The following is a 27,830-nucleotide window of genomic DNA, read 5'->3' as shown; positions in this document are numbered from 1 at the left end:
AACTACAAGAAGATCCAGCATTTTGCCCGCAGATCGAACAAGCCGAAATGCCACCTAACAAGCACCCTTGGTATACCGATATCAAGAAACACCTAGAAGATCGGGTATACACAGAAAGCGCCATGCCAACGGACCATCGTACGATCCAACGATTAGCCACACATTTTACTATTAACAATGGCATCTTATACAAACGATCCTTCAACAAGGTCTTATTGTAATGTGTGGACGATGCAAAAGCTACGAAAATCATATCTGAGGTCCACAATGGAATCTGTGGCCCACACATGAATGGACACATGATGGCCAAGAAAATCCTACAATTAGTATACTGCTAGCTAACTATGGACACCGACTGTTGCCAACATGTCAAAACGTGTTTTAAATGCCAAGAACGTATGAATCGGATCAATGTGCCTGCTTCCGAGTTATATAACCTGACCACAACCTAGGCATTTTCAATGTGGGGCATCGATATCATCAACCAAATCAATTTCAAAGCATCCAACGGGAACAAATATATCCTAGAAGCAATCGACTATTTCACCAAGCGGGTGGAAGCGGCATCTTTTACCACCATCACCACCTCTCACGTGGTACAGTTCCTAAAGAACAACATCATCAACTGATATGGAATCCCATATGCCATCATCACAAACAAAGGGACACCTTTGTGAATGGAAAGGTGGACAACTTTCTTGAGTAATTTAAAGTCAAAAGGCATCGATCCGGCCCCTATCGGCCGCAAATAAATGGAGGGGTAGAGGCAGCTAACACAACACTCATTTGTATCCTCAAAAAAATGGTCAAAACATATCACGACTGGTTAGAAATGCTCCCATACGCACTCTGGGCTTACTGAAAATCCATACGCACAGCAACGAGCACCACTCCATGCGAACTCACATATAAAATGGAGGTTTTTCTACCGGTTGAAGTCGGAATTCCCTCATTACGTATTCTGTTAGAAAGTGAAGTGGAAGAGGGAGAGTGGTTACAAGATCACTATGATCAACTACACCTGACAGACGAAAAGCGCGTGCGAGCTTGTCATTCCCAAGCCTATCAAAGAAGGATTGCACGAGCTTATAACAAGCGGGTCCATACAGGAACATTCAGAATAGGAGACGTGATAATGAAGAAGATTCTACCTCCTCATCTGCCTGACCCAATGGGAAAATTTAAACCCACCTAGGAAGGCCCGTTCGTTGTACAAGAAGTACTTCCTGGAGGTGCACTCCACCTCACTAACATGGGGGAGAAGATCTAGCTAAGCCCATCAACGCCGATCACATCAAAATACACTATGGATAACGAGCAAGCTAAGGATTGGTTTCCTAAGATCGAATCTTACAATTCCCTACCCGATTACCCTTAACAACAAAATAGGACACAAAAAAAGATGTATGTACATATGACTATTCAAATTTTCCAAAATCCAAAAAAAAAAACGGGGGGGAATGAAGACCCAAATAGAAAAGCGAGGGTACACACCCATCAACCTAACCCCCTGTTTTCAAGAAAAAAAAAAAAAAACTATCTTATAAGGCATTCCGAAGCCTCTTGTTGCCCTAGAAATCATCATCAGCCAATAGCAAGAAAGTTTTCAGATAAAAAACAAAAACAAAAAAAAAAAAGGAAAAGAAAAGAAAAGAAAAAGAAAAAGAGTGTGTCTAAGAAAAATGGACGAGGTGAAAACCCACAAGGGCATATCGAGTAAAAACAGCGGATACACAGGGGACCTAGTGAAAACCTATAAGGGCACTAAGGGCAAAAAGGCACAGCTGTCAAGGGACAGGTAAGAGCAAATACCCAAAATGTGATGAAAATATGAAAGGGCGCCACAGGCAAAAATGACGGACTAAGCCAGACGTAACAAAAACTTGCAAGAGCATTATGGGTAGGAACCAAAAAAAAAAAAAAAAAACAACAACAAGGCACTTCAGTCACGGCAACAAATTCGTATCTGAAGTCAAAGACGTGAAGACTGCAATGTTTCAAGAATTATCAAGCGTAGCCCAAGCCAAGAGACATAGATTCCCACTGCGTACTCCTAAGGATACTTTTAAAAAATCTTCAAGAATCAACCCAGGGCTCATATAGGATGAACAATGGAAAAGTCAAGTGTCTGATCCCTGTCATCCAAAACACCAAAACATAAACCATGCTCATAAGACAAGTCTGGCCATTAAAGAGAGAGAGAGAGAGAGAGAGAGAGAGAGAGAGAGTTTTCCATTTTTATCATTTTCTTTATTTACATGCATTGATAAAAAAAATAATTTAAAAAGTCTTACAGGTTGCATCATCAAGTTATGGTCGCTTCTTCAAAACACCTGGCCCGACAACAACCTTTGCTTGCTATTTAGGTTAGTCTCGCTCCCTTAGCACCAAACTCTTCGATTGTTCTATTAAGCTCTCTATCTTTCTTTATAGGAATCGAAGCTCCCTCAACAATACACTAACCTGAGTTGTAAGGTTGTGGTGTCAAATGCAACACACTTGGAGTTGGAAACTAAGCAGAGAACGTGCTTCAATAAGAGCTAACTTCGGTTAGGATTGTTGAAATCCCCAATGGAAGTGATCGGTCAGACTTATTTTATTTTTTTTAAAGGCCAAAATAAAAACCGCCCGGCGACGCCTCCCCGCGAGATCAAGTGGATCTTTTCAAAATAAATGGCCTGAACAAAAATCTTTCAAAAAAGGAAATAAAAAACACAACGCGCATGGTATCCAAGGCATCCGAGGCACCAAAAGTCCTTCATACTTTCCGGTGGGTACCAACGCAACAACAATAATTGATTTTAGTTTTATCTGAATCTTCAGTTTTCTCTTAAATCATGGTGGAACATGGGACGACCTGACTAAACTTTCAGTCTCACTTCGATCGTCTCAGAATGCAAATTGAATATATCCAAGTTAGCGTAATCATACTTTAAGTCATAGGAAAAGGCTATTATAATCATAGTGTCAAACTCAAAGAATCGAATAACGAAAAAATAACTCAAGATGACTCTAGTCCGGGACACTTATCAGCCTAGTATATTGTAATGTGGGAGATCTATAAAGCCGCAAAAAGCACAGGCAACTGCCCATTACAATAACTAATCTTATATGTGGTCCTAGGGGATTGCACAGCATCGAGAACTACTTTTCAAAATCAAACATGTTTGTGGATCCCCGTAAGGCTGCAAAAAGCGCAAGGGCACTAACCACTCAAAAATTCATACTTACAAACAACTATCGATGCAAAGTGTCAATCACAACGTGAAAATGTTGTGATTTGATGCCCTGTAAAACCACAAAATGCATAGGGACAAATCACAACATTTTCCTCAACCCTCAAGAGACACCTAAATTACTCCTTAACCAGACGAGTCTTTCGATAATGACACTTCAGTGGGAATAGGTTGTACCATGTTTACATCTAATAGGGAAGGTGGGGTGTCTACTTGCTTTGGTATTCGGTTGCCCACAACCTCTACCAAAGAAGGGCATCTGTATACACCCCACATAAAACAAGGACACGTCATTCTTTGAGCTTCAACTTGACTCCAAACGGATCAAATTGGAAGCATACTCGGCACATTCCGAAAACAACCAACAGACCTAATCATCTAACACCAAATTCAGTAGCGATTCGATCAAAGTCGAGCGTCCAAACTCCAAAATCCATAAAACTCACTATATAACACAACTGACATGCAAAAATAGATAAAATGAATACTCTCTACCCATGAATCACTTTCTATATCATTTAGTCCTTCTGGATAGCGTTGTGTTGAGGTTAAGAGGCCATATCTTCAAAATCAAGGAAAAATACAGCCGTCCTGATATATAAAATGGTCATGGTATTATTGGAAGCAAATCCTGACTGATTAGGATGATTTATAATTCATTGGAAAGGTGGTTAAATAATCTTCCTAATAAATTTAAGTTTCCTTCAATCTGAGTCATATGAGGAAGATCCGGCCCGTTTATCAAAACCATGCATTGCCGATTGACTAAAATCAGAAAAACTTTGGTCGTGCTTTAAACTAGTCAAACGGGATCTGATTGAAATGATTTCAGTTGCAATGAAAAGCTTATCAGACAACGTTTCTAATGATCCTAATATCATCAAAGTATATCATTGGTCAAATTGCGAACAACTGATTTCATATATTGAATAGACGTATTTTCGAAATACCAAACGAGGTCCGATTGAAGTGATTCTAGTCTTGTTAGAAAATTTATCTGATTATCTTTCCAACATGATAAAGATTACCAAAAATGAACAAGTAATAAAGAAGATATGAGTATTTGAACATTTAGAAGAAAATGACAAAAAGTAATAATTACTTTTTCTATATATACGTTTATATATATATATATAAACATTTGAACGTGCCAGAGGTGGGCCCACAAGTTAGTGCGGGCGCCCACAACGTAACCCCATGCATGGGTCGTTAGCAACACGAGCCAGTGCCTATATAAGGCACCGGGTCACACAGAGTAGAGAAGCTAGACCAGAGAAGCTAAGGCAGAGAACTTAAGTAGACAGAGAGAAATAGAGAGTGATAAAGAGTAAAAGGAGAGATAAAAAATACAGAGAGGGTTTGAGGGTTAAAGTTTGCCTAGAGGTGCTACCTAAAGTACCTTAAAGATTTTCAACGTGCCGACATGCTGCCCAACACAAGAGATAAAAATGGTCATCAAATGAGTCAAAAAAAACTAAGAATTTGTTCATTTCTATTTAATTTGCATTTCACTCCACACATTTTAATTGCATTAATTACTTCTACATTTTATTCTATATTATTCTCCATCTTTCATTCTTCACTTTATTTGCCTGGTCAGGACCTTAAATCCTATGAAGTAAGGCTAGTTAGCATTTTATCCCATTCAGTATATTTTACTTTATTTACATACCCAAGGCCACTTGGCTCTATGATACAAGGCTAGATAACTTTTTCTTTTTTTTGTCTGCCTAGCCCACCTGGGTAATACGAAGCACGACCAAATATAAAATGTCGAAATTTGATTAAATCCTAAAAAATTACAAATCTTGTAAAGTAGAGGCCGCGTATTGTGCGGGTGGAAAAGGATGCTTAAACCCTTCCTTTTCTGTCATCGAATCCCTTACTCGAAATATACGGCCGCAAACCAATCGTGGGAGTCACTTGAGATGGGAAATCATGAGATTTCTCAACTCTTGAGCGATTCTACGGTTCCTAACCAGCCGTAGATTTTATAATTCATTTGGCTAGTGATGAGTCCGATTCAAATACATTTTTACACCCGAATCAATAACAGACATCGACCACAGTAACAAAATCAATATAAAAGCCAACAAAGCGAGGGCACCGTTATGCTAGTGCCCGTGTATAGGGGGGAGGTGTTCACAATCAGCTGATATTATCAATATTTAAAACATTAGGTAGACCCAAGTCTCAAGTGAACCATATCACATTATATATAATTAAAAAAACAATATCAATTGAACATCCACCATTAAAAACTTCTTGAGCCACAAAAGTTTGGATCAAACTTATATTTGATTTTTCCATTCATCTTTGTCCGTATGACCTAATCAATAAGTTGGATGTCAAATAAACATTACAACAGGCCTTACGGGGTTTTCATTTGTAGACATTGAATCGCTACTCTTTCCTGTCGTAATGATCGACTAAAGATTTAGATTTACCTCATTTTTTTTATCAAGCTATAAAATGATTTTAAAAAATGGATGGCCGGTGTGGATAAAATTGATATATTATGATGGAGCACTGACTAGGGGCAACCCACGGCATCTTCACCAGCCAAACCGCGTCCAATAAGATGATGTTGGTGTTTTCCGTTCATGTTGGCCTCATGGACGGATTGGATGGTAAACAAACATAGGGCTGGTCCAGGGAAGTTTTCAAATGTAAGCATTCAATTCAGACTTTTTCCAATCGTGTGGTACACTTAACCTTTGGATCTGCCTATCTATTGGGTCATGATACAAAATGAGCGGGAAAATTGGATGAATAGTACGGATAAACACATACATCATGGTGGAGCCTACAGAGCTTTTTCATCACCGATTTGGCAGTGGAGGTTGCGCCACCTGTGTGCCTAGATGCCGACTGAGGTATAATGGGTCCTCGAGCCCAGGCATTGAACACTATACTCGGGTTTTTGGTTTCGAGCCTTCTGACAAGTGCTTACCATGTTTCAGTAATCCAGACCTTTGATACGATGGGCCTCGCTTTGGATGGACCACTTTCAATCTCTCTTGGATATTAAAATTTTACATTTCTGATTTATACCATACATATAAGCGGTTGAAAAGAGATAAATATCTGTTCTCGCCGTTCAATTGAAAAGAGGCCCGATATTGGCGGACTAGATTTCCCAATTTGGAATTGTTTTGGCCATCGTCCATCTACAGAGACATCTAGCGGGGCAATGGTCTGGATTACAGATCTAAGGGCCCACTTATCAGAAATCAAAGCCCGAGTATAGCGTTCAAGACCTCCTGTCGAGTCGAGATTGAAATGCCTCTGGCGGAGGATCCTATAACGGATCTTCAACATAAACGTGCGACCCGATCGATCCGACACCGTTCGGGGAGGGAAATGGAGAAGGGCGTCAGGAGATGGATGGTGGATATCTCTCTGTGGGACCCGGGTCCTGATGAATTCTCATCCATCATCTCTCTCCTCCCTCTCCACGAACACTCCAGCATCACCAGGTCTCTCTCTCTCTCTCTCTCTCTCTCTCTCTTTCTGCTTGCTAGACTATCTGAAATTGTAGTCTACAGGGTCCTTTATTGCTCTTGGGCCCTTCTGTCCATGATCAGAACAGTTCATCCAGTGCGCCGCTCCATGGATGGCGCGTGGTGCGAAAGGATCCATAGATTGGATGTCCAGGATCATCCAATCGGTGTAATTTTTTCTCCTGCTTTCCATCTACGGTGGATCCTGCCAGTTAAGTGGTTCTGATCACCAAGATGGATTCCACCATGGTGTGAAGACTCCACCGATCGGATGGTCTGGTGGGCTAGCCATGGCCGGTGAAACGGACGGGACGGCTAATGCTGATAAGTAGTCCGTTAGTCAGCCGTTTTGGGATTTGTTTGATTGGTCAATTCTTTGTGCAGTGGGCCATCCATGGTGGAGCCCACCAGATGAACGGTTCTGATTAAAAGATTCGGTTACTTGGATCGACTCGTTTGGCCCTGAGTCGTGTCCCAGCTTGACAAGTCGGGTTTGATTTGGGGGAGTGGCTGGTGGTATCAAACTGGACCCGGCATTGTCAAATGTGAGTCGATTTGGACGAGTCATATGTACAAACCATAATACCATGGCTGGAGCTCCAGATGCTACTAAACTGGTCCTCTTCTTTAGGCTGCATAATTCGCGATTTTTGGGGTTTCTACTCTTAGTAGAATTTTAAAAGATCAGGGGTCGTTTGGTTACTTGTATTTGCTAGGCATTGGCAATTTCCTGGAATCCATGTGAATTGAAATCAATAGTTGTATTTGGCAGCTTGTAATTGAAATCCAATGAAATCTGGTAATGTGGTAATCAGAATAACCAAATTGTGTTTGGCAGCCTGTATTTGGTAAAGAGAGAGTGAGAGACATGATCGCGACTTGCGGATTGATGATGATCGGAATCCATGTGAAACGAAATCACATGGGTTTTGTTGTGGTTTCAAAAAAGTGCCTTTTGGTGTATTTGTTGTGAATTGGATTCCAATTCACATCAAATATCCTCCTCCCAAATGCACCAATTACCACCTATTCACGCTTTCAAACAATGCCAACAATACTTTTGTTGATCAATAGAAAAGAGTTGTTTCTTTCCAACACAACCAAACAAAGCCCCATTTTGTAATTTTTACTTTGATCAGAAATTCCAAAATTCGTAAATTATTTTTCTCCACTGTGGAAATAATCTCAAGCCAAATGCTGCTCTGTAGTCCATTTTTCCCCAAATGATCTCAAGCCAAATGCAGCTTTGTAGTTCTTTCCCCCCCACCCCCTCTACTAGATTGGATGTCGAAGAATCTCTCACTAGCCATGTAAGGTTTGATTCATAAATTCAAGCTTGTGCTTCTAGGTTTATAAAGTTCAAAGATAGGAAACGAGCTCTCGTCAGCCGCTTGCTTCAATACGTGCTCATCCACCAAGTGTTGGGAATTCCATTTGATGAAATAGTCATAAAGAGGACTATCGAAGGGAAACCATATTTGGTATGAGTTTGGTTGCAATATCTTGCTTGTTAGTTCACATTCATAAGATATTATCAAGATTTCAAGAATTGGTTGACTTTGGTTTTGGATCTTGTTTATGATATTCTTTTTAGATAGTGTTAATGCTATTTTTGGATATATTAGATTGATTCTTCTAGGGCATGTCTACATGGTCTATCAAAGGATTGATCTAAGATGTTAAAGGGACTACTTTGTTTTCTTTAAGTTCTTGTCATTGGTGCAAAGATTTCAATTTCTGATAAGTTGTTTATCCTTCTCTACTGCAATAACCTTCCATGGTTTGGTTGTTTTTATTAATTCTTGCGATTTGTGTGTCAAGTTCTTATTGAGTCAATTACCAAACAACATGAATTTAGTTGTTTGTTTCAAAGATATTCTTGTTTTAACCCTGATTCTTCTCTTTACCTTAATTGTTAGTGGAAATATCTAATGTAGTACCATGGAAGAAGTTCACTGTATGCTAATTTGAAAAAAGTGTTCGTTCTTTGTGGATGATGTTGTGTTTTTAGTTTATATTGTTTTTGTTGAGGGATCAAAATTGATCAGGAGAAGATCAGGGTAATGAAGTAGCCCATGCCATGAACTGTCACATAGGGTTGTTCTTGTCATAAATAGCAAAGTTTTACATAAGATTTATATGGAAGTTTGGCACTATTATCATGCTTTTTAATATTGGATGAGTCAAAGCAACGGAGAAAAGCTTCAATGTCGTTGAGAAGAAGACAGTAAAGGCCCCCACTCTTGCACTTATGGACTTTGACCAAATCTTCGAGGTGAAAATGAATGCTTGTGATGTCGGTATTGACACATTACAGCCAGAAAGTTGACTTTGCAAAAATTTACCTCTGATTTATCTAGAAGTTTGGCACTATTATCCTAACCGTTAATATTGGATGAACCAAATGAACATGCAAAAGCTTCAATGTCATTGAGAACCATATGATAAAGGCCCCCGCTCTCGCACTTTTGGACTTAAAACAAGTCTTCGTGGTGAAAATGGACGCTTGAAATGTTGGTATCGATGCATTGCATAGCCAAAAAGTTTGTGGAAGTGAAGACAACCGCAAAGCAATGTTTGACCTTGTAACACAATTGTGCATTCTTTGCTTACTGGTCTTCGGTTTATTCATAGGGATGTTGTTAGGGTCCATGGGTCAACTAGTGGGCCAAACCATTTGGATCAGTAAAGTAGGCCTAATCCATGGGTCAACTGGTAGGCCAAACCATTCGGGTCAACAAAGTTGTACTAGTATCTCCACTTAATATTTAAAATAAATTGTTATGTTTAAATTTAAATTTCGAACTTGAATTTTGAATTCGAAATAATAGTCCACCAATCAATGGAATAGTTGGCCCTAATTGTAGGTAATGAATCAGTCTTGAATCAAGGGAGTAAATTATCCTAAAGAGTTTGAATTTGAATATAAAATTGAAATAATTGATTACAATTATTGTGGAAACATTAAAGAAAAGAAGAAGAGAATTTCCCCAACAATCTTTTGCTTTATTGCAAGGAGGGTCAGTCCATCCTCAAATTTGGACTAGTTATCTTAATCATCCTAGTATGGTTGTATCAATTGGTATCAAAGCTAGGTTTGGGTATGCCCAAGCAGAAGATGGAAGAAATGAAATCTGCCTTGCGAGAACTCAAAGAATCAATGGAAGCTCTCCTAATCTAGAAGGAGATTTTTCGAAATCAAACCCGCCACAACGGCAAAGACCATGAAGAGTCCGAGCCTTCAAAAGGCAACAACTTCAGCAATGGAGGATCAGTTTGAGGGTGATAGGCTCGAATTGATTTTTTAAAATTTGACAGGTCAAATCAATTGAAATAGGTGCATCGTATGGAACAATTCTTCAAATTTCAGGGCACACTAGAAGAAGATAAGATGATCATTGCATTTTTTCACTTGGAAGTTGAAGCAAACCATTGACTCTAGTGGTATGAACACATCAATCCCACAATGAAATGGCTCATGTTTGTCAAGGCTCTATTTGTGCAATTTGAACCATTGGATTACAAAGACATTGATGAGGATTTGTCAAAGTTGCGCCAAACAAGGACCATTTGCGAGTATCAAATGCAATTCGAGAAGTTGGCAAATCTCATGGAAGGATGGCCTGAGCAAGCATTGGTTGGGTGTTTTATCGCAGGCTTAAGGAGGAGATTCATTCGGACATTAAGATTTTCCGTCCAACCATGATGTCGGCCACGGTGGGTTTAGCTCGCATGCAGGAAGACCGATTACAAAAAATTATGCCACAATTTCAAACCCTTTGAGACAAGTGCAACCCCCCACCACCTTCTGCGATCATCATTTCAGAGGGTGGACCTCCCGTGAGGGACCTTAATTGGCCTAAAATAAAAGTAGGAGCGAAAAAGGTCTGTGTTATAATCGTAATGAAAAGTTTGCACTGTGGCATCAATGCAAAACATAAACATTGTTTTTGCTAGAGGCAGGTGGGGAGACCAAATCCATTTTCAAAGAGGAAAAAACAGATGATTCATGGATCAACTAAGATTGTCTTCTGCAGCAATTTCCCAATGCCAACCTTGGGGGCAAGGTTTTTGCTCAAGGGATGGGGAATGTTAGGGTCCATGAGTCAACTAGTGGGTCAAACTATTCAGATCAATAGATTGGGCCTAATCCATGGGTCAATTGGTGGGCCTAATCATTCGGGTCAACAAGGTCGGCCTAGTAACTCCACTTAAGATTTATAATAAATTGTTATCCTTACATTTTAATTTTGAACTTAAATTTTGAATTTGAAATTATAGAATAGTTAGGCTTGATTGCAAGGAGTAAATTGGCCTTAGAGTTTGAATTTGATTTTTTTTACATGCACTCACACCACAGTGGTTACTCGAAATTGAAATAATTTGTTACAATTATTGTGGAATGCCACAATTATTTATCTATCTTTCAACATTGAGGAAAGGAAGAAGAGGATTTCCCCAACAATCTTTTGCTTGATTGCAAGGAGGGTACAGTCCATCCTCAAATTTGGACTAGTTATCTTAATCATCCGAGTATGGTATCAGATAGAAACAGTTACGGTACCTAATGTGGTTTTCCAAAGACTGTTGATCCTAGTTGGGCACATTGGTGCAACTCGGTTTGTAGTAGGACATCTTGGGTTTAGCTCCAAGGGGAGCAAGTCATTGTAAATTTCTACATAATTCAGCAGATGCTGAGGAGCATTTTGATTTGCTCTCAGTTTGTCAATCAGAAGGAGCAATAAGTCAAAATAAAACAGTGGGTATTTTGAGTCAGGCATCTTATTGGAAACAGTTGTCATGGAGGCTGTGGGTTTCATGGCATTGAAGGTTTAGCTAGGTGTTTGATAGATGTGTGAACAATTGATATCTAAAATCCGAATTCATTACACGTGATATCTATCTATTCAAGGGTTCATGCTCGTGCCTCGGTGGTAGACTCACAAGGGTTTCAACACGAGGTCATGGGTTCAAGTACCCATTGTGGTGAAAATCCACTGTGGTGTGAGTGTGTGGGTGTGTTTGTGGGGTGTGAGTGCATGTGTTTTAAAAAAAAAAAGGTTCATGCTCATGTAATAGAATCTATATGGGAAAAGATCATATTCAAGCTGGTAGTTATAGAGTTAGGCAGGCACTTAATGGGATACAAAACTTTGGCCTCCATAGAGTAATACTATTGGCCCCGCATTCATTGCAGGATAGAATGTCTCATAGCTCATCAGTGCTAAGTTTCCCAAGAGTATATGCAAAACATCGGCATATATACACCTCTTTTCTTGTCCCACCCACACCCTTGGTGGATATTTCTGTCAATTTTATTATTATATATTTATTTTTTTTGGATCATCTCAGAGGGGAGCAAATTTCTCTGGACTGGCTTTGCCCCAAACTTAGTTTTCCTACAACAACTAAGTAAATCTTAGAATGGGAAAGTCCCCATTTGAGATCATGATAGGCCCATAAGTCAACATTATGTACAGATGTAGTACCATTATTTGCATAGGATCAAGCAAGCGATGCGTTCATCATGCTGATTTTGGGATTGATTGCTGCTGATTGTTGGGGCTGGATTTCTTGAATTACAATTGCGTCTCTTGAAGATTATTTTGCTGTTTTTTGGTGATTTGGGGGCTGATAATCTAGATCCAACTGCTGTTTTTAGGCTTTTACAATAGATTTTTTTTTTTTTTTTTTGGGCTGAATCTTTGTCGATACAGCTGTTGCAGCACAATATCCTATTTTGAATTCATAGATTGATTTCAGAGAAATTTAAAGGCTGGAAATCTTGACTAAAAATTTTACAGGGATTTCAAGGTGTTTTATTAGGGTCTATAAAGAATAGTTCTAAAATTTAAAAGTGATTGCTAATTTTCTGATTTTTTTTTTCTCAAGTACTTTTCATGAGTGTGAAGATTATAATGAGTTGTTTTTCCTCTCTACTCACATGCTCTTATGTGGTGCATTTACTTCCATCTATTCTTGTGATGAATTTTTATTTACTTGATGACTGGATTGAACTAGATCATTTGATTGTGTATGTCCTTTCAAAACCACAAGCATCCATAAGTCATCAGTATGAGGCAGGGCCGGTTAGGATCATCCCCAAAATGCAGAGGGGAGCATGCATCTGCTGCTCCATGCTGTTCTGATTTTAGGGTGCCTTTTGTGAATGGGGCTTTTTGGCTCCAAACAGTTGTTTGGATTTTTCCAAACAGCCTTCAAATGTTTGTCTTGAACTTGGAACTTCGAGCGATCCATCTCATACCAGGACATATCATGTCAAAGAACCAAGTCAATGGCCAACTGATATTGTTTTTTAATCAAATCTAACTGAGTTTAGTATCAAACCTTGCAAATTGCAATCAAAGTATCTAATTGTTTTTATATTGCAAAAACAATAATATTGTGCATGCAATTTGATATACTATTCATTTAGTTTTTTAAAAAACAATTTTGTTGAGACATTGACATTATTGCATGTGCGTGTATGAACACATTACCGAGTTCAAGAATACGTGACACAAATATAAGTTTATATTTTGATATTAAAATTTTAAATTTGTGGGAAAATATATCAACAATATGCATTATGTAATCAAGTTTGACTAAAAAAAGTCATGTCTTTTGTTACATCTTAATTTGGAAGTCTTTGTTGTAGTTTTTGTTATTACTATGCCTATAAAATGTTGCTTGGACACTGGAAAGTTCTAACTTAGAGGTGTATGCCTGTTGAACATGCTTGGTGATGATGGGGCTCCTTAAGCAGAACCACTGATACTTTGTTTTTCTTTTATTATCTCTGTATAAAACCATATTCATACTCATGATAAAAATTTACAAGATATACCATTTGTGGATTGCAGAACCTTTTCTCCTCTATTTCACCATGATCTTCAAAAGCATTAGGGGAGCCCATGTGGATGCACCCTCCAAAGGGAGATTGGAGGCCTAAACACTGTTTTGATCCAAACAGCAGTTAATGTTGTGCATTTTGATGCACTTTGCAAACCCCCTTCTCATCTCCTGCTCAACAAAATAGATGCTAAAATGCCAAGTAGGCAAAAATGAATCCATTTGGTTTTTGCCGAGTCAACCCAAAAAAATCAGGCTTGAAAGCCCCATTTGAATTAGTGCATCCAAATGGGCCTTTAATCTCTCTTGATCCACCAGTTGTTCCTCTTCCTTCTTTCCACAATGTTGTTCAACAGATAGGAATGGAAATGAGGATAAGAAGTGTGGTCTTAAAGATTATATAACAGCTCTACCAAAACCTGAAGACTTTTATCTTTGCTCATCTTTCTCATTTTCCAAGGATAGAGATGCCTTTCCGCTGACTGACTTGGGATATACGAGTCTACCAGATTTCATTGTTTATTGGAACGCAACAGATGCAAGCAATGACATTCATGTAATAATTTGAGGAAGACATGGGTCCCAAGGGCCCAAGATATGGTTATACATCCCTTACGATGGGCCACATGTTCGATGTTCATATATTAAGCCTTCCAAGGCTTCTTTTTTTTGTCGTTAGAGGAATTTTAGGTAGTATTTTCTTATTGGTTTTATATGACCCCAGTTAGTTGGGATAAGACTTAGATGATGATGATGATTTTCTTATTGGGCTTTATTGACTTTCACCCGATTGTGCTCATTGATCTGAGCTGTATATTAGAATAGACAGCTCTTGGATAGGCCATTGCCCAAAGCCCATATTAGTTGGATGATCCAGACCAATAAAAAGTAGCTTACAATATCCATTAATCGGAATGACAAAAAAAGCACCGTTGTTGAAATTGTATGAACTGTCCATTTGTGGGCATTGTGTGCTACTATTTTCATGGTTCAACCATCCAATCAATATGGGTTTCGAGCAGTGGCCTACCCAAGTTAATGGGCATTGTATTTTCATATGTTCTGATTTTCTGTTTTTATTTTTTTCCTCTTCTTCTTGCATCCACCCTACGTCAACCACACATCAGGCAAATTCCAAAGTATGCCTTCGCGTGCATTTTTATTTTTATTTTTTCCAAGTCAATCTTCTCACTTTGTAATACCTGCTAAGTCCACATTCCTAATTGTGTATTCCCCACCAGGTGGGTCCTATGTTTCCATTAGCTACCTAATATAGGCTTCTTAAATTCCAATAAATTGTAGCCCAATACATGCTTGAATATTAATCCTAATTAATTGAGACATTTTCATGGCATGATTTTCATATAGAACCATATTCAGAAATGAAGTTGTTAGCAAGAACAGGCTGGAACCGTTATGTAATTTCATGAGATGGTATAAATGCATGTGCAACAATTTTCTATTGCAAATTCAAGTTTCAATTTTACAAGCATTCTACTTAGGAAGTTTATCGTTCTGCTAATATTCCCTATTGGACAAAATTTACCATTGGAAATTTAAATGGTACAAAATTTACTAAGTCGTCGTCATCATCATCATCATAGCCTTCTCCCAACAATTTGCCATTGGCTTTACTAATCATTCCTTCCTATAGCCTTATCCTAAGATCGGTGAATTGTAAATTCCCTCAACACCGCCTCAATCCAATTGCTATGTATCTTCCCATCATCCTCCTTTTCAATCCCTTCAACCCTATAAGAGTTCTCCTCCTTACCAAGGCGATCTCCTGTTTTCATTGCACAAAAGGTGTACGAAATCAACTCTCCAAATGGAAAATGGGGGTAGACAAATCAATCATGAAGAGTTTAGATATCAATTCTATTCATAAATGATGTGGTCTACTGGTTATTTATTTTCAGGAAAGTGGTACAGGGAGCTCTGAATTCCCAAATTTCAACTTCAATTCATCTCATCATGGAGATTACGTGGCCATAGCATCGGAGCCACTATGCCTTGTAGGATTAGATATCGTTTCTCATACCCTCTCCAAGCAAGAAACAGCTCTCGAGTTCATCGAAAACTTCTCATCATGCCTTACAAATCTGGAATGGCAGAATATTATCAATGCTGGTTCTTCAGATGAAATATTGGTTGAGTTTTACAGGTATGAGTGTATTTCTTTCTCATATGGCTTTCTTGGAACTGTTATGCATTACTTCCTATAATTGATGACAAAATTTCAGTTCTCAACAATTTCTACCATACCATTGGAGATCTATGCCGTTAGTGATGCAGTCATTTGAGTTGATGCAACAATGTGTATGGCATATGGATAGGGGTGACAAGGGGCCGGATTTGGGCTGAGCTAGACCCAGGATCAACTCGATGTTTAAATTGCAAGGCCCGAGCCCGGCACGAGCACATGCTTGAGCTTGAAAATATTGGTTGGGCCCAATGTTTTCATTATCGACAATATCGCCCGATATATCCTACCTGGCGATACAAAACCTCAAGGTAGTATATGAAATTCTTCGTGTTGCAGGTATCGCATAATATCGCAGATATCGCGAATAGGTCCTTTTATAACGTTCTCAATATCGACGATATCACACAGAAACGTGGAAAGTCCAGGGTTTTCTTCAGAAAAATCGAAAAAAAATAATAATAATAAATAAAATCCAGTCTAAATCTCTTTTTCTTGATTCCTCTCAACTTATAATTAGATCTATCATGAATTTTGACCCTTCCTCTTGAATCCCTTCAAACAAAAACAAAAATTTCGACTCGGAATCAAGATCCAAGTCAATTTGGGGCCGCTTTCAATCTGATGGGCATTTCGAGATTCCTTTTTTTTTTTTTTTTTTGCTATAAAATCATGTGAAGTCGGTATCAAATTATTAGAAATCCATGGTTTTTCATGTTATGCATGAATATCATGCATAACATGATTTTCTCCCAAATCAGCTTGGAATTTGGGGGAGGAGACGATTTGCGGAAATTTGGGGGAAAATCAAAATTTCTCCAATTTCTCCCAAATTGATTGCAATTTTAATGTCTAAACACAAAATCAAACATATATATAACCTGATCTAGTAATTCTTGGTAATTTGGGATCATGATTGGGTGCCCCATTGAAGCCGTACAAATATGCCAATGCAACGGCACCGTGCCCGGTTTTTTTATTTATTTATTTAAGTAATCAACAAGTGTTTCTAATCAACTGTGGGGCCCTCTATTGCAGTAGCATGAAGCCTAGATCTTTTATTCAAACATGCGTGTGCTTGTTATTTTGCAGTCTCGTGTGGCATTTTATATTTCATGCAGCACAATAAGTCTCAGCTCATATGCCATTTTATTTGAATTGTAACTCATGTTGGGCCTAGAGTCTTGGCCGGCAGACCAGGCCCCATCCATTGACATAGTTTCTTCTTTGCCATTGGACATCCGTCAGTGTGCATCTACTCAGTTATAACTGAAACCTGTTAAGCCTTCTTGTGGGAGTAGCACCTTGAATCCCTACTCTCTCCTTGTGTGCGAAATCGAGACCTTTCATCAGGTTTACCTCACTGCGTGCTGTGGTCCATAAGCCAGTCTGGTTCTCAGGTGTGCCATATGAGGGCATCAAATCTGGATTGCCAGTTGACTCGTTTTCCATTCTTACCATATATACGTGGCTCATCTGATGACAGAACCAACCTGATTTTCTAGCCACAGCACATACACAGTGCTGACCACTTGATAAATTGGATCTTGCATACATATAGGGAGTGTAGTAATCAGAATCCTATTCAACATTTCTTATTGTAATTGGTGTGTTCTTGCACATGTTTATTTTTAAATTTTGATGCATTCAATTGTGAAAGGATTTATGACATGATGATGATGATTTTGTTCTTCCTTTGGGAAAGTATCTGATATTTCTTACAAGCAAATATGTAAATGGGAGAGCCAAAGATGTAACTATAAAAGGAAAAATAAAAAAATAAAAGATCAGAACCTTTTTTTTTTTTACTCCAAAGAAATCAGGACCTTTTTTGTTTTTTTTTTTTTTTTACTGAACCCTAGGCTAGTGTTGGTAGGTATTGGTGCCTGAAGGAGGCATATGTCAAAGCCATAGGGGCTGGTCTTGGATATGGGTTGGACAGATTGGAGTTCCGTCACAACAACTGGACTGACATATCTATCCATGTTGATGGGGAGGAATCAAGAGCATGGAGATTTTGGCTTTTTGATCTGGGTAAACAGCATTGGGTCAGTGCTCCTTCTTGAACCTTTTCTCCTTCCTTTATTCTTCCCTTCTTATCTTGTAGAAGGGGAGGCGACTGCTGATTCTAGGTGCCCATTTTTTCAGCATCCCAACATGAAACACGTGCAAGATCTGGGATATCAATAAAAAAACATTTCCTATTCTAGAATTCAGGCTGACCCACTTACAAAGTGAGCAACACATGCCTTTTGAATGTAAACTGTTGGCTATTGCCTATTTCATTGTACATGTGTGGCCCACCTGATAAATGGACTGGCCAGATTTTTTGGCTTAGGAAATTTAACCATGGGACCCCACCCTAAGACATCACCTGCACTGGTCATAGCTTTGAATACCAGTATCATATCAGTCAATATGACAATATCATATCTGTATTAGCCTGATACGATATGTGATACAGGGCCAAACCGGTCCACCCAAATGAAAAAAATCAGCCAATATGCCCCAATACGCCTGCGAAAGCCCAAGTTTGATCCTTTTTCAAATTTTGTTTTTCTCATTTTTCCTCTTTTTTTTTTTTTTTTTTTTTTTTCATTTCATTATTGTGGGGCCCACCTGTATGGAGTGTTGGGCTAAAACTGAAATGCCACAGTTTTGGGCTGGGCATTGTATAATATCTCTTGGAGCATCTAGTTCCTCTTTTCTTTTCTTTCTGTCATCTGCAGAACCTTGGGCACCCTAAAGCGATAGGAATATGATGCTTCATCAAGAGGAAGGACATTTATTCCTTCAACCAAACAATGGTAACGTTGAAGCTTCCTTTTGGTGGGCACATCGTGGATGGACCACACCCTCATATCTCCCCTATCAAAGATCATAACCATCCTAGGAAATGGACAGCCAACAGTTCACATATACTGGGTAGAATGTTAGAAACATCATATGATGGGAGAATTTCAGGATATCTCCCATCAGAAACATCATATGATGGGAGAATTCCAGGGTATCTCCCATCAGATGGGCCCCATGAGAATGTCTCTGATATGTACAAATATTTTGGGGCAAACAGAAGTTTGATCAATGGTTGTGTTCTCTCATGCTAGATCCAAAACACTTGGAGTAATCCTCTTACTTTTGTTATCAATCTGGTCTTGTTACAGTGAACAAGCTCCTAATGTAGTTTCACATTACAGGCATCTGTTGCAAGAGGTCCTCCAAATAGAGCCGTCGAGAGTTACAGGATAAGGCTGGAACGGGTCGAATTCAAGGAAGAAGAATATTATTCGAGTCTCAAGCTTCCAGATGCGGGTTTTGTCTTTCTTACTGTGGATCAGCTAATTTCAATGACAAGCAGGGAGAAATAATGATTGGTTTAGGGATGAGAGGGAGCATAATGTGACTACAGCTTAGAAGGTTGTTTTCATAGCCTCTCCCCGCAGGGTCTTGCAAAAAGTTAGTTGGGTCTTGTCAGCAGTACATTGGAAGAAGATGAGATGCAATTTGATGTATATTAGCAAAAATGTTCTTGCAATGAAGCATTTCTTTCTTCAGATGCAAGAAATAGAAACGGAGCGACTGGAAGATGTGCATGGCCCATGTTGTAAAGTGAGCATTTTTGTGCTACCTTATACTATCCTCTCTATACGCCACATAACTCTAGGGTGATCAGCACTGTTAATTTTGTAGGCCACCATGTGAACGCAATGCCATTTGATGACCTTAAATGTCTGATCAATGAACTTTTGCACATTGAAATTAGATTTGCTCAAAAGTGGTGATTCTGTTTATTGGCTAGTGTTTTTTCCATCATATGATTACAAATTTTGTAGAGCGGAATGCGACCCACTAGATAGATGATCCAAACACCACATGAGACCAGCTATATGTTATTTGATGATAATACCAAATCTGACGAGGCCAGGAAAGATTTTCAGTTCAATAATTCAAAGGAACTGAGGAGCGCCCATTTTAACAAGAGTATGGTTGCTTACTCCGAAACTGATTGAATTGCAAATGCCCATTTTCCTTTTGCAAGTTGAAATGGCACATTTATGTACCACTTGGAATTCTGGGTGTATTCTAATCAATCATGGTGGATCAAAATAGTGGCCTTCTACCTTTCAGTGATATGGTTGGAAGCGCAATGGCCGGCGATGTTTTTTGAACTGATCTACTGTAGCTGGAAGAAATTACTGTGTATACATGTCCTAACCATACTTCCAAAACTTAACCGACTCAACTCGATAATTGACTGAGTCAACTGACTTGGCAAGACATTGGGTCGAGTCTATCTGTGAAACTCGCCTTTGAGACTGACCCAACCCATTTTCGGGGAGGCTCATTCGTTCATTCCCACGTGCCTGGCGGCCACTCGAGCTTTTAATTAAAGTAAGAAAAGTCGGTCTTTTCTTCAATTTTTTATTACTACCCTAATCATCTTTGCAAACACCCATTTTATTCAATTTTTTATTACACCCTCACATGTACTTTTAATGTGGACTCATCCGACTTCACCTGGCTGTCCGTCTCTCTATACAGTGGATGATTTGCCAGATTAGGCGTGGACCGCTGATGGACAGGTACAGGTTGGACCTTGCTTTCTCTCAATTGACATGATTGATGATACGACTGCGCTTGTTAGAAAACCTTTTAAATGGTAAAAGCATCATTCCACTAAATAAAGAAGTGCGTTGCGTGCATTAAAAGTTAAGGTGACAAGAGCATCTCGTTGAAACTAATCCACTCTTAGTGGAGTCTTTTCCAGTCTTTCAAATTCAAGCACTCTACCATGAAAAGAGAGAGCACCTAGAATCCCTAGAATCATGCCCTTTTTTTCTTTTCTTTTTTTAACACATGCACACACACCCCCACACACTCACGCGGTAGTGGGCTTTCACCACACGGATACTCAAACCCTTGACCAAGGGTTGAAACTCCTGAGAGTCTACCACCCGAGCAAGAGCAAGAATCCACCTAGAATCATGCCCTGAGTTGACCTAGAATCATCTGATGGATCCCACCATTACATGGGTTAAACCCTTGGAACATGTCAATGCCTTGAATTAGGACAATTTCAGAGGGAATGCAGCAACAGTGCAAGGTTATAAGAATGGCCAAAAAAATTGGAGAGCAAAAAAATTCACAGAGGCCATTGACAATCTGGATTGGCAAAGCAAGCACCATCTACTTTCACTAATCATCAGGATCCTACAATTTCTCCCCTGATCATTCTCTTCAATCATTTTTTTTTTCTTGCCTTAAGCTACCCTTTCATTGGAAATTTCGAAGCTAAAATCACAAAAGCCGAACCCAAAACCCCGCTTTTAACATATACACCATAGAGCAGCAATGCTACCAAAAGTTACAGATACAAAGGAAAAGTTAGAAATCTGTAGATTACAATTGCATCACGACACACCCACCACATTTAACACCATATACCCCCAATATAGGTAAATAATCTCCCCTCCCCACCCTTTTTCAAAACTATAGTAAAGCCACAACAGTGATGAGTAGCAGCGACTGATTATCGTCTTTCCGCTCTAGCAACTTGTATCATAGGCTACAAGCCCCTGTAGCTCCGGGCCTTCCAAGCGGGGGTTGTTCTCGAAGCTGCAATTTGGGAAATCATTAAATAGAAAGCAGTTACTGTTATTTAACTGGCAGGGTCTCAGCGCACCTAGAAGAGGGGGGGATGAGGAACCCAGTTTTCAGCTGAGATTTGAGATTAAGATGGGGTGGGGGCCTCGTGGCACACTTGTCGCATCTGGTCCATTCGGGTTGACCCATGGTCAACATGTCCCCACCCAAAAATCAGTCCACTCAACCAATTATACCACAATAAACTGGTGGGCTGTAATTAAATAGAATTACAAAATACACTGATGGGCCATAAGTGTCATTTCCATGGTAGACCACCATTAGTAAAATGTCCGCATGGCATATGGTTGTTTTGTGAAATTCTCCACGATATGATTCACTTGAAGAGGATTACACTGGCAATGCTGGGGATGGCTTCTCACCCATCTCTAGCATCTCCACTGTATGTGGCAATCATGTTATGGATGATCAGAACCATTGATCTGGAGAGCAACCATGTGGACAGGCCACATTTCAAGAATCATGGGGATGGGACGATTTTAGCAATCCAATGACAAGGAATCTTCCCCATTGAATGCAGACCATAGATACTTTATTATTCTACTTCAGACATCTGAATAATCCAAATATAGTAAAGAACTTACTTGTTCAAGGGAATGTGCTCAAAAGGCCCAGTGGTAGGAATTGTTCCACACAAATCATTGTTTGAGACATCTCTGAGGGCAAAAAAGGCATTTTCATGTCATGAACTTCTGCAGTGGATGCATATGGACAAAAGTACCAAATGGAAGCATAAGGGCCCTGAACTTACACAACTTTGAGGCTTGAAACGCCGACAAGTTCCCTAGGAATTCGCCCAGTTAACTGATTGTCATTAAGCCGCCTACCAAAACAAAAATAAATCAGCACATGAAAACCGACTGTGTGGCAAGTTTCAGACAGATAGGACCAACAAGCCAATTGCTCATAAGGCCATAAACAAATTATACACTCCTTGCTCGGGGAGATGGCGCTATTGCAACTTGCAACTGAACTTCTTCTTTTTTTGAAAGGTACTCGTCACTTGCCTAATATTACACATTTCTTATATTTTCCTCAACTCACGAGGGTTGTCTATGTGACTCCAACTCAGTGACATCAAAAGTGAGATGATTCTGATGAGTCGCACCTGGGACACCCAGTCAAGGGTTTTGATTTGATCATGACATAGAAAACCTCAGAACAAATCAAAGTCAATTCTACTTTAACCATCAAACATATACATATGAAAGGTGACAATAAGATGTCTTGACTCACAAGAACACTAGTGACTTCAATTTCCCCAATGTTGGGGGAATGGTCCCTGAAATGTTGTTGTTATACAAGTCCAAGCTGATCAGGCTCTTCAAATTACCAAGCTCAGCTGGTATCGTCCCTTGAATATTGTTCTTGTAAAGTTCCCTGCATCAGCAGTTGGAAGGGAAAACAAGTTTTATAAATAGCCAGCTATGTATGTAAATCAAGTTAAACAGCAGATGAGGAAAAGAAAACAATGTTCACCTGAATAATAAGCAATTAAAAGCAATTAAACAATGAACTTCTTTCTAACAGGCTAGCCGTTTTTTTCTTGAAAATCAAGGCATAGCCTGAGGCATGGTTCAAAAATCCAAAAACTTGACTTCACTCAATGTTCAGCCGGATCGGGTTTACTCAAAAGATTCAACCCGACTCAACTTGATATTTAACTATAAAGGTTGAAAATACTGGGATTTAGGAATGTTAATGAATGTTAAAAAATATGTAGATATCATAAAACTAATAGAAAACATAACTCAAAGCAACAACATTAACAATAAGGTATTGTTAATGTTGTTGCCTCCTTTAGTTGGTGTTGGGAGGTTTGAATCTCACTCCCAACATAACTATTTTTAATATAAAATCTCATCACTTAGGCAAGTGACTCGGTCTGAGCCACGCCAAGTCATGTTGAGTCAATTGAGCCATCGAGTTGCCTCGACAACTCTCCAAGTCCAGGCTGAGTCAGGTCCAGTGCCGGATTCTCGAAATCTCGCTGAGTCAGGTTGACTCAGCCGAATTTTGAACGAGTTGACTAAGTTTTGAATCAAGTTGACTCAGCCTAGTTTCGAGTGAAGTCAGTGAGTTTTAGAATTATGGCCTAAGGCACCGCTGAAGAAGATAATTTCTGCCAAACAGACAGAAATATGCATCTGTAGTGCATGATCCTACAAGCCATACTACATGGATATCAATGACATAGGACTCATCAAAAGAATACCGTATCTGGTTAGAAGTATGAATAATGCAAAGAAAATGAATAGCAGAATCAATCACTAGGATAAGAAAATCCACATGGCAATGACTATTGACATCAAGTGACATCTACCTGAAACCTAGAAAAAAGAAATTGAAGATTGCATTACAAGCCCACATGTGTATTTTATTTTTCTGAAGTGTACTTAAACATGAAGGTATGACAGCTCCATCTTGGTTGGATCCCGATACTTAAGACTCCATACTACACTGCTTCTTCTTCTTCTTCTATTCATTAATTAAAGCCAAGGGGAATGCCACATTGCATTTCCATGGTGAAACAATAGTGTCACTGAAATAACCAAGTTACGAGTTCCTTGTTGGAACGACACTTGTATTAATTTTTAAGATGAAAAGTACCCACTAGCATATTCCTTCAAAAAAGAAAGAAATGAAGAAAGTAACCACTAGCATATTGCAACTTGCAACACCAACTGAACAGATATAAAAGCTTACAAAAAGCTATGGCATGATAAATAAAGAGGCATCTATGGAAGAAAATGAACGAACCAAAGAAGGCACTTACAAATACTGTAGATGTTCAAGTTTTCCAAGTTCAGGTACCAGATGGCCTGACAAGTTCGAATTTCCAAGGTCCCTGAAGAACAAGAACATCATAAGATAAATAAATAAATGTGTACAGCCAAGATTTCTTTCTTGATATGCACAAAAATTACTTTTCTAAAAAGGTCAGATAATACAATATGAACCCTACAAACATTAGCAGACACTGAACTTAGCAAAAATCTAAGGTACAAGAACACCGCAGCGGCTCCAGCCCTCAGTATTAACATGAGTTTTGCTCAAACAATTCCAAAACTGAAAATATCATCAATCTCTTTGAAAATAAACCACTAAAATGGTTCCCCAAACTTTGGCAAAGAAACAGGATTAAAGAAGGTTAGTCATAACATAAGACGTGGCAAACAACCTAAACCTTCTCTCTATCAAACCAACCTCCCCATCCACCTTCTACTCGAGCATAAACCTAGAATCCGCTAAAGGGAGAAAACACAATTTTCCTAAGATTCCAGAATTCCATTCATTTTTCTAGATGGATTAATAAACCATCCTCAATTGCTTCTGCAATCTATTTAGCAATCAATATTCCAGATTGCAGACAGCCGTAGGTGTCAAACGCCATTCGTAAATCACTCAATGTAGCAATCAAGTAAGAAAAAAAGTGAGCAACAAAATCTATTCAAGAACTTTAGGAATTGATAAACAAAGAGAAAAATGCAAAATCAATGACCTGGGACAAAAGCAGACCCAAATACAGTTCAAAGTTCACATTAAAATCAAACATAAAAAAACCCTGAAAATAGAAATATGTATGTATAAAGACGGTTTTATTACCAATGCATTATAATTATGGTTTCAAATATCATCTGATACAACTCGGTATCATTCGATTTGTACAAGTTTCAGTCCGAACAGAAACGAGTCACCACACTGATATAGGACGAAGTCAGACCGAGTCAGGGTGAAGTTGGGGATAATCATATCAGTTTCAGTACCCAAATGAGTCCACAAGTTAAATCTATGATTCTAACTTCCTAAAAATCAAAGGGTTCAACCCTACTAATGCAATCAGCAACTAGCCTCATCATCCAGTTAAAAAATAATTTACAAAAATTGAACATCGAATAGAGTTAGATTTATAAATAATTTCTTCAACAAATGTAACATTAACAGTAATGAATATTTGGATACAATCATGCTAGCATGGAACCCCAAGCAAGACCATTTTGATCATTCATGGGAGAACATGGTGTAAGCTCCTAACACAGTTATTCTGAAACTATCAAAATGAAGACATGCAACAGTAAAGGCAAACCACAACCACAATTTAACAATCATTGAAAAAAGAGAGCCAAAGCTAAAAAAGGAAAACTATTTCTCATTAACAAAAATTACCTACAAAACCAAACCAAAAAAGGAAATTGCAAGAATAATTCTATCAACCCTTAAATTTGACAAAATTTGCACTTTTCACCAGATCCTGAGTCCTAACACAGTACCCAACAGCTTTTTACCACCACCATATGCTAAACCCAATTGTCAGAGTAAAAGCTTGATGGTTACAAGAAGATCCCTGACAATCTACTGTAAATTCAACCAAAACTAACATCTCCTGCACAAAAAGCTACAGACTCATTCTCCCTAACAGACACAATCAAGACTTCAAAGTAAAATCCACCACTGCAAAAGGAGTCCTAATCCCATCAATTGACCTTAATTTCAATTTTACAATTTCAATCTTAAATTCAACCAAACTAACATCTCTTGCACAAGCAGCTACAAATTCTTTGTACCCCAACAGACACAATCCAGACTTCAAAAGTAAAGTCCACAGCTGCAAAAGAGTACTATAAATTGACCTTAGTTTCAACTTTACAATTCACCCACAGAAAGCTCCATTCTTTCTAATCCAACCCAACAGTCAAAGCCCTAGCTTCAAATTCCTGACAACCACACAAAGAACCTCATCAATTGACCTTGAAGTTACAATTCACCCATCAAGCCAACGTTCTCGCTTCCACTTTTTCCACACCTGCTCGTGCGGAAGCTTCCCTCTAAGTGGAACACTCCCCTACCGATGCAGTTTTACATCCCACGGCTTCATCAGATCGCTTAACCCTGTTCATGTTCAGCGCAAGAGTGCTCAATCCGTGAGCTATTACACACCATTTCAAGCGTGGCGACTGCCCATGTGAACCAAAATAATAATAATAAAGTATGACTTTTCTAACCTCAATGGGGAAAAAAAACACTTCGAAGTAAAGTCCCATAACCACCAGTTACAAACCCACCTTAAATCCAACGAAAATTACCACTTCAACCAGACAAATATACAATTCTTCTGCCCCAACAAACAAAACTCTTAACTTCAAAGAAAATTCACCACAACTACGAGAAGGGTTGCATTCAACAAAAAATACAACTACCACTGAGAGTAACATCTTTCCAACCCATCAATAAATTAACAAGATAAACCCTACCTTCAAAGAAAAACTCCACGACTACAGGAGGATCCTACCAATGAACCTCATATTCAATAAGGGCTACAAACCTTCCACCAAAACAGACCAAAAAACCCCAACTTCAACAACAAGAAAATCCTACCAATTACCCTTAAATTCATCCCAAATTACAGTTCCCCACAGGACCTCAACATGAAATCAAGAACACATAGCACTCCAACGAGTACCCTACAATTAGGGTTTCCAATGCAAAACCGATGATTTTTCCAACTCAAAAAATAAAAAATAAAAAATCAGAACACTATAGAAGACTACACAGGCTAATCAAACAACAGATCGAAACAGTTAAAAAAAGTGTAAGGGAGACAGAGGATGAAAAGATCATCTTACAGCCTGGTGACCCGATTGTCCTGATTGCAGGTGATATGGAACCAGGTGCACGGATTGACAAGCGTCGGGTCCCAGCTCTGGAGCACATTGTCAGGATCCGACAGGCTCCGCCGCAGCGTGTAGAGAGCGTCCCCCTCGGAGTTCGCCGAAGCCGACGATGACAGCAGCAGCAGCAGAGCTAGGGTTACGGTTAGGGAAACGAGATCGAGAGCCTGAGATGGGTAAAAGACGGCCATGGATCCCAGAACGAGGGGTTAGAGAGAGCTAGAGTTAGGGTTTCTCAGGGATTTTTTTCGCGGGAAATTTCTAGGGTTTTTTCGAAGGGGGTTTGAAGAGGAGAAGAGGAATTGCAGAGAGGGAGAGATGTGATTTTGAAGGGGTATTTATAGGAGAAGAGGAGAGATGGGAAAATGAGTGAAGAGTAGAAGAGAATCGGTTTTGGGAATGGCAGAGGAAAACATGGCTGCTTTTTTCGTTGCGCCTGGACTCGTAGTCCGCTGACTACTGAAGTGTATTCGTAGTCCGCTACTGGGCCCACTTGTCTGAGTGATCCGAGCCGTTCTTAAGTACATCCATTCGATTTGACTAAATAATCATATCCATTCAATCTGTATCCGGTTGTGAATATGTTGATAACGTTTCCATATAACTCCTTTTTGTTTGATGCTCTGGCCACGTATGAAACTTGATACACAGGCACTTAGAAATGGTACATTTGGCATGCATCAGTTAAAATCAAACCGTCTTA

At 39.1% G+C, this 27,830-nt stretch overlaps 2 protein-coding genes across 3 annotated transcripts; one reads left to right on the top strand and one right to left on the bottom strand.

The window, feature by feature from the left end:
- The first annotated feature begins 6,384 nt into the window (after positions 1-6,384).
- LOC131251035 (uncharacterized) lies at positions 6,385-19,585 on the top strand. 2 transcript variants are annotated; one of them, XM_058251502.1, is made up of 5 exons: positions 6,385-6,715; positions 8,088-8,220; positions 15,511-15,755; positions 17,662-17,842; positions 18,992-19,585. In XM_058251502.1, exons 1-5 carry the CDS (start codon positions 6,519-6,521, stop codon positions 19,160-19,162), a joined length of 927 nt encoding a protein of 308 aa, XP_058107485.1. In that variant the 5' UTR covers positions 6,385-6,518; the 3' UTR covers positions 19,163-19,585. The 2 variants fall into 2 exon arrangements, with proteins under 2 accessions (XP_058107485.1, XP_058107486.1); XM_058251503.1 differs by having other exon boundaries at positions 6,389-6,715; positions 17,671-17,842.
- Positions 19,586-21,104: 1,519 nt separating this feature from the next.
- Positions 21,105-27,523, bottom strand: LOC131251034 (leucine-rich repeat protein 1-like). The gene is made up of 6 exons (XM_058251501.1): positions 27,083-27,523; positions 24,235-24,306; positions 22,695-22,838; positions 22,210-22,281; positions 22,043-22,114; positions 21,105-21,410 (listed from the first exon to the last, which is right to left on the bottom strand). The coding sequence occupies exons 1-6, from the start codon at positions 27,316-27,318 to the stop codon at positions 21,341-21,343; spliced, it is 666 nt and encodes a 221-aa protein (XP_058107484.1). The 5' UTR covers positions 27,319-27,523; the 3' UTR covers positions 21,105-21,340.
- Positions 27,524-27,830: the final 307 nt, after the last annotated feature.

This window comes from Magnolia sinica, chromosome 7 (assembly GCF_029962835.1).
Source record: "Magnolia sinica isolate HGM2019 chromosome 7, MsV1, whole genome shotgun sequence".
Lineage (NCBI taxonomy): Eukaryota > Viridiplantae > Streptophyta > Magnoliopsida > Magnoliales > Magnoliaceae > Magnolia > Magnolia sinica.
Note: the sequence above shows the minus strand (reverse complement) of the source record. Positions and strands in the feature narration are given on the sequence as shown.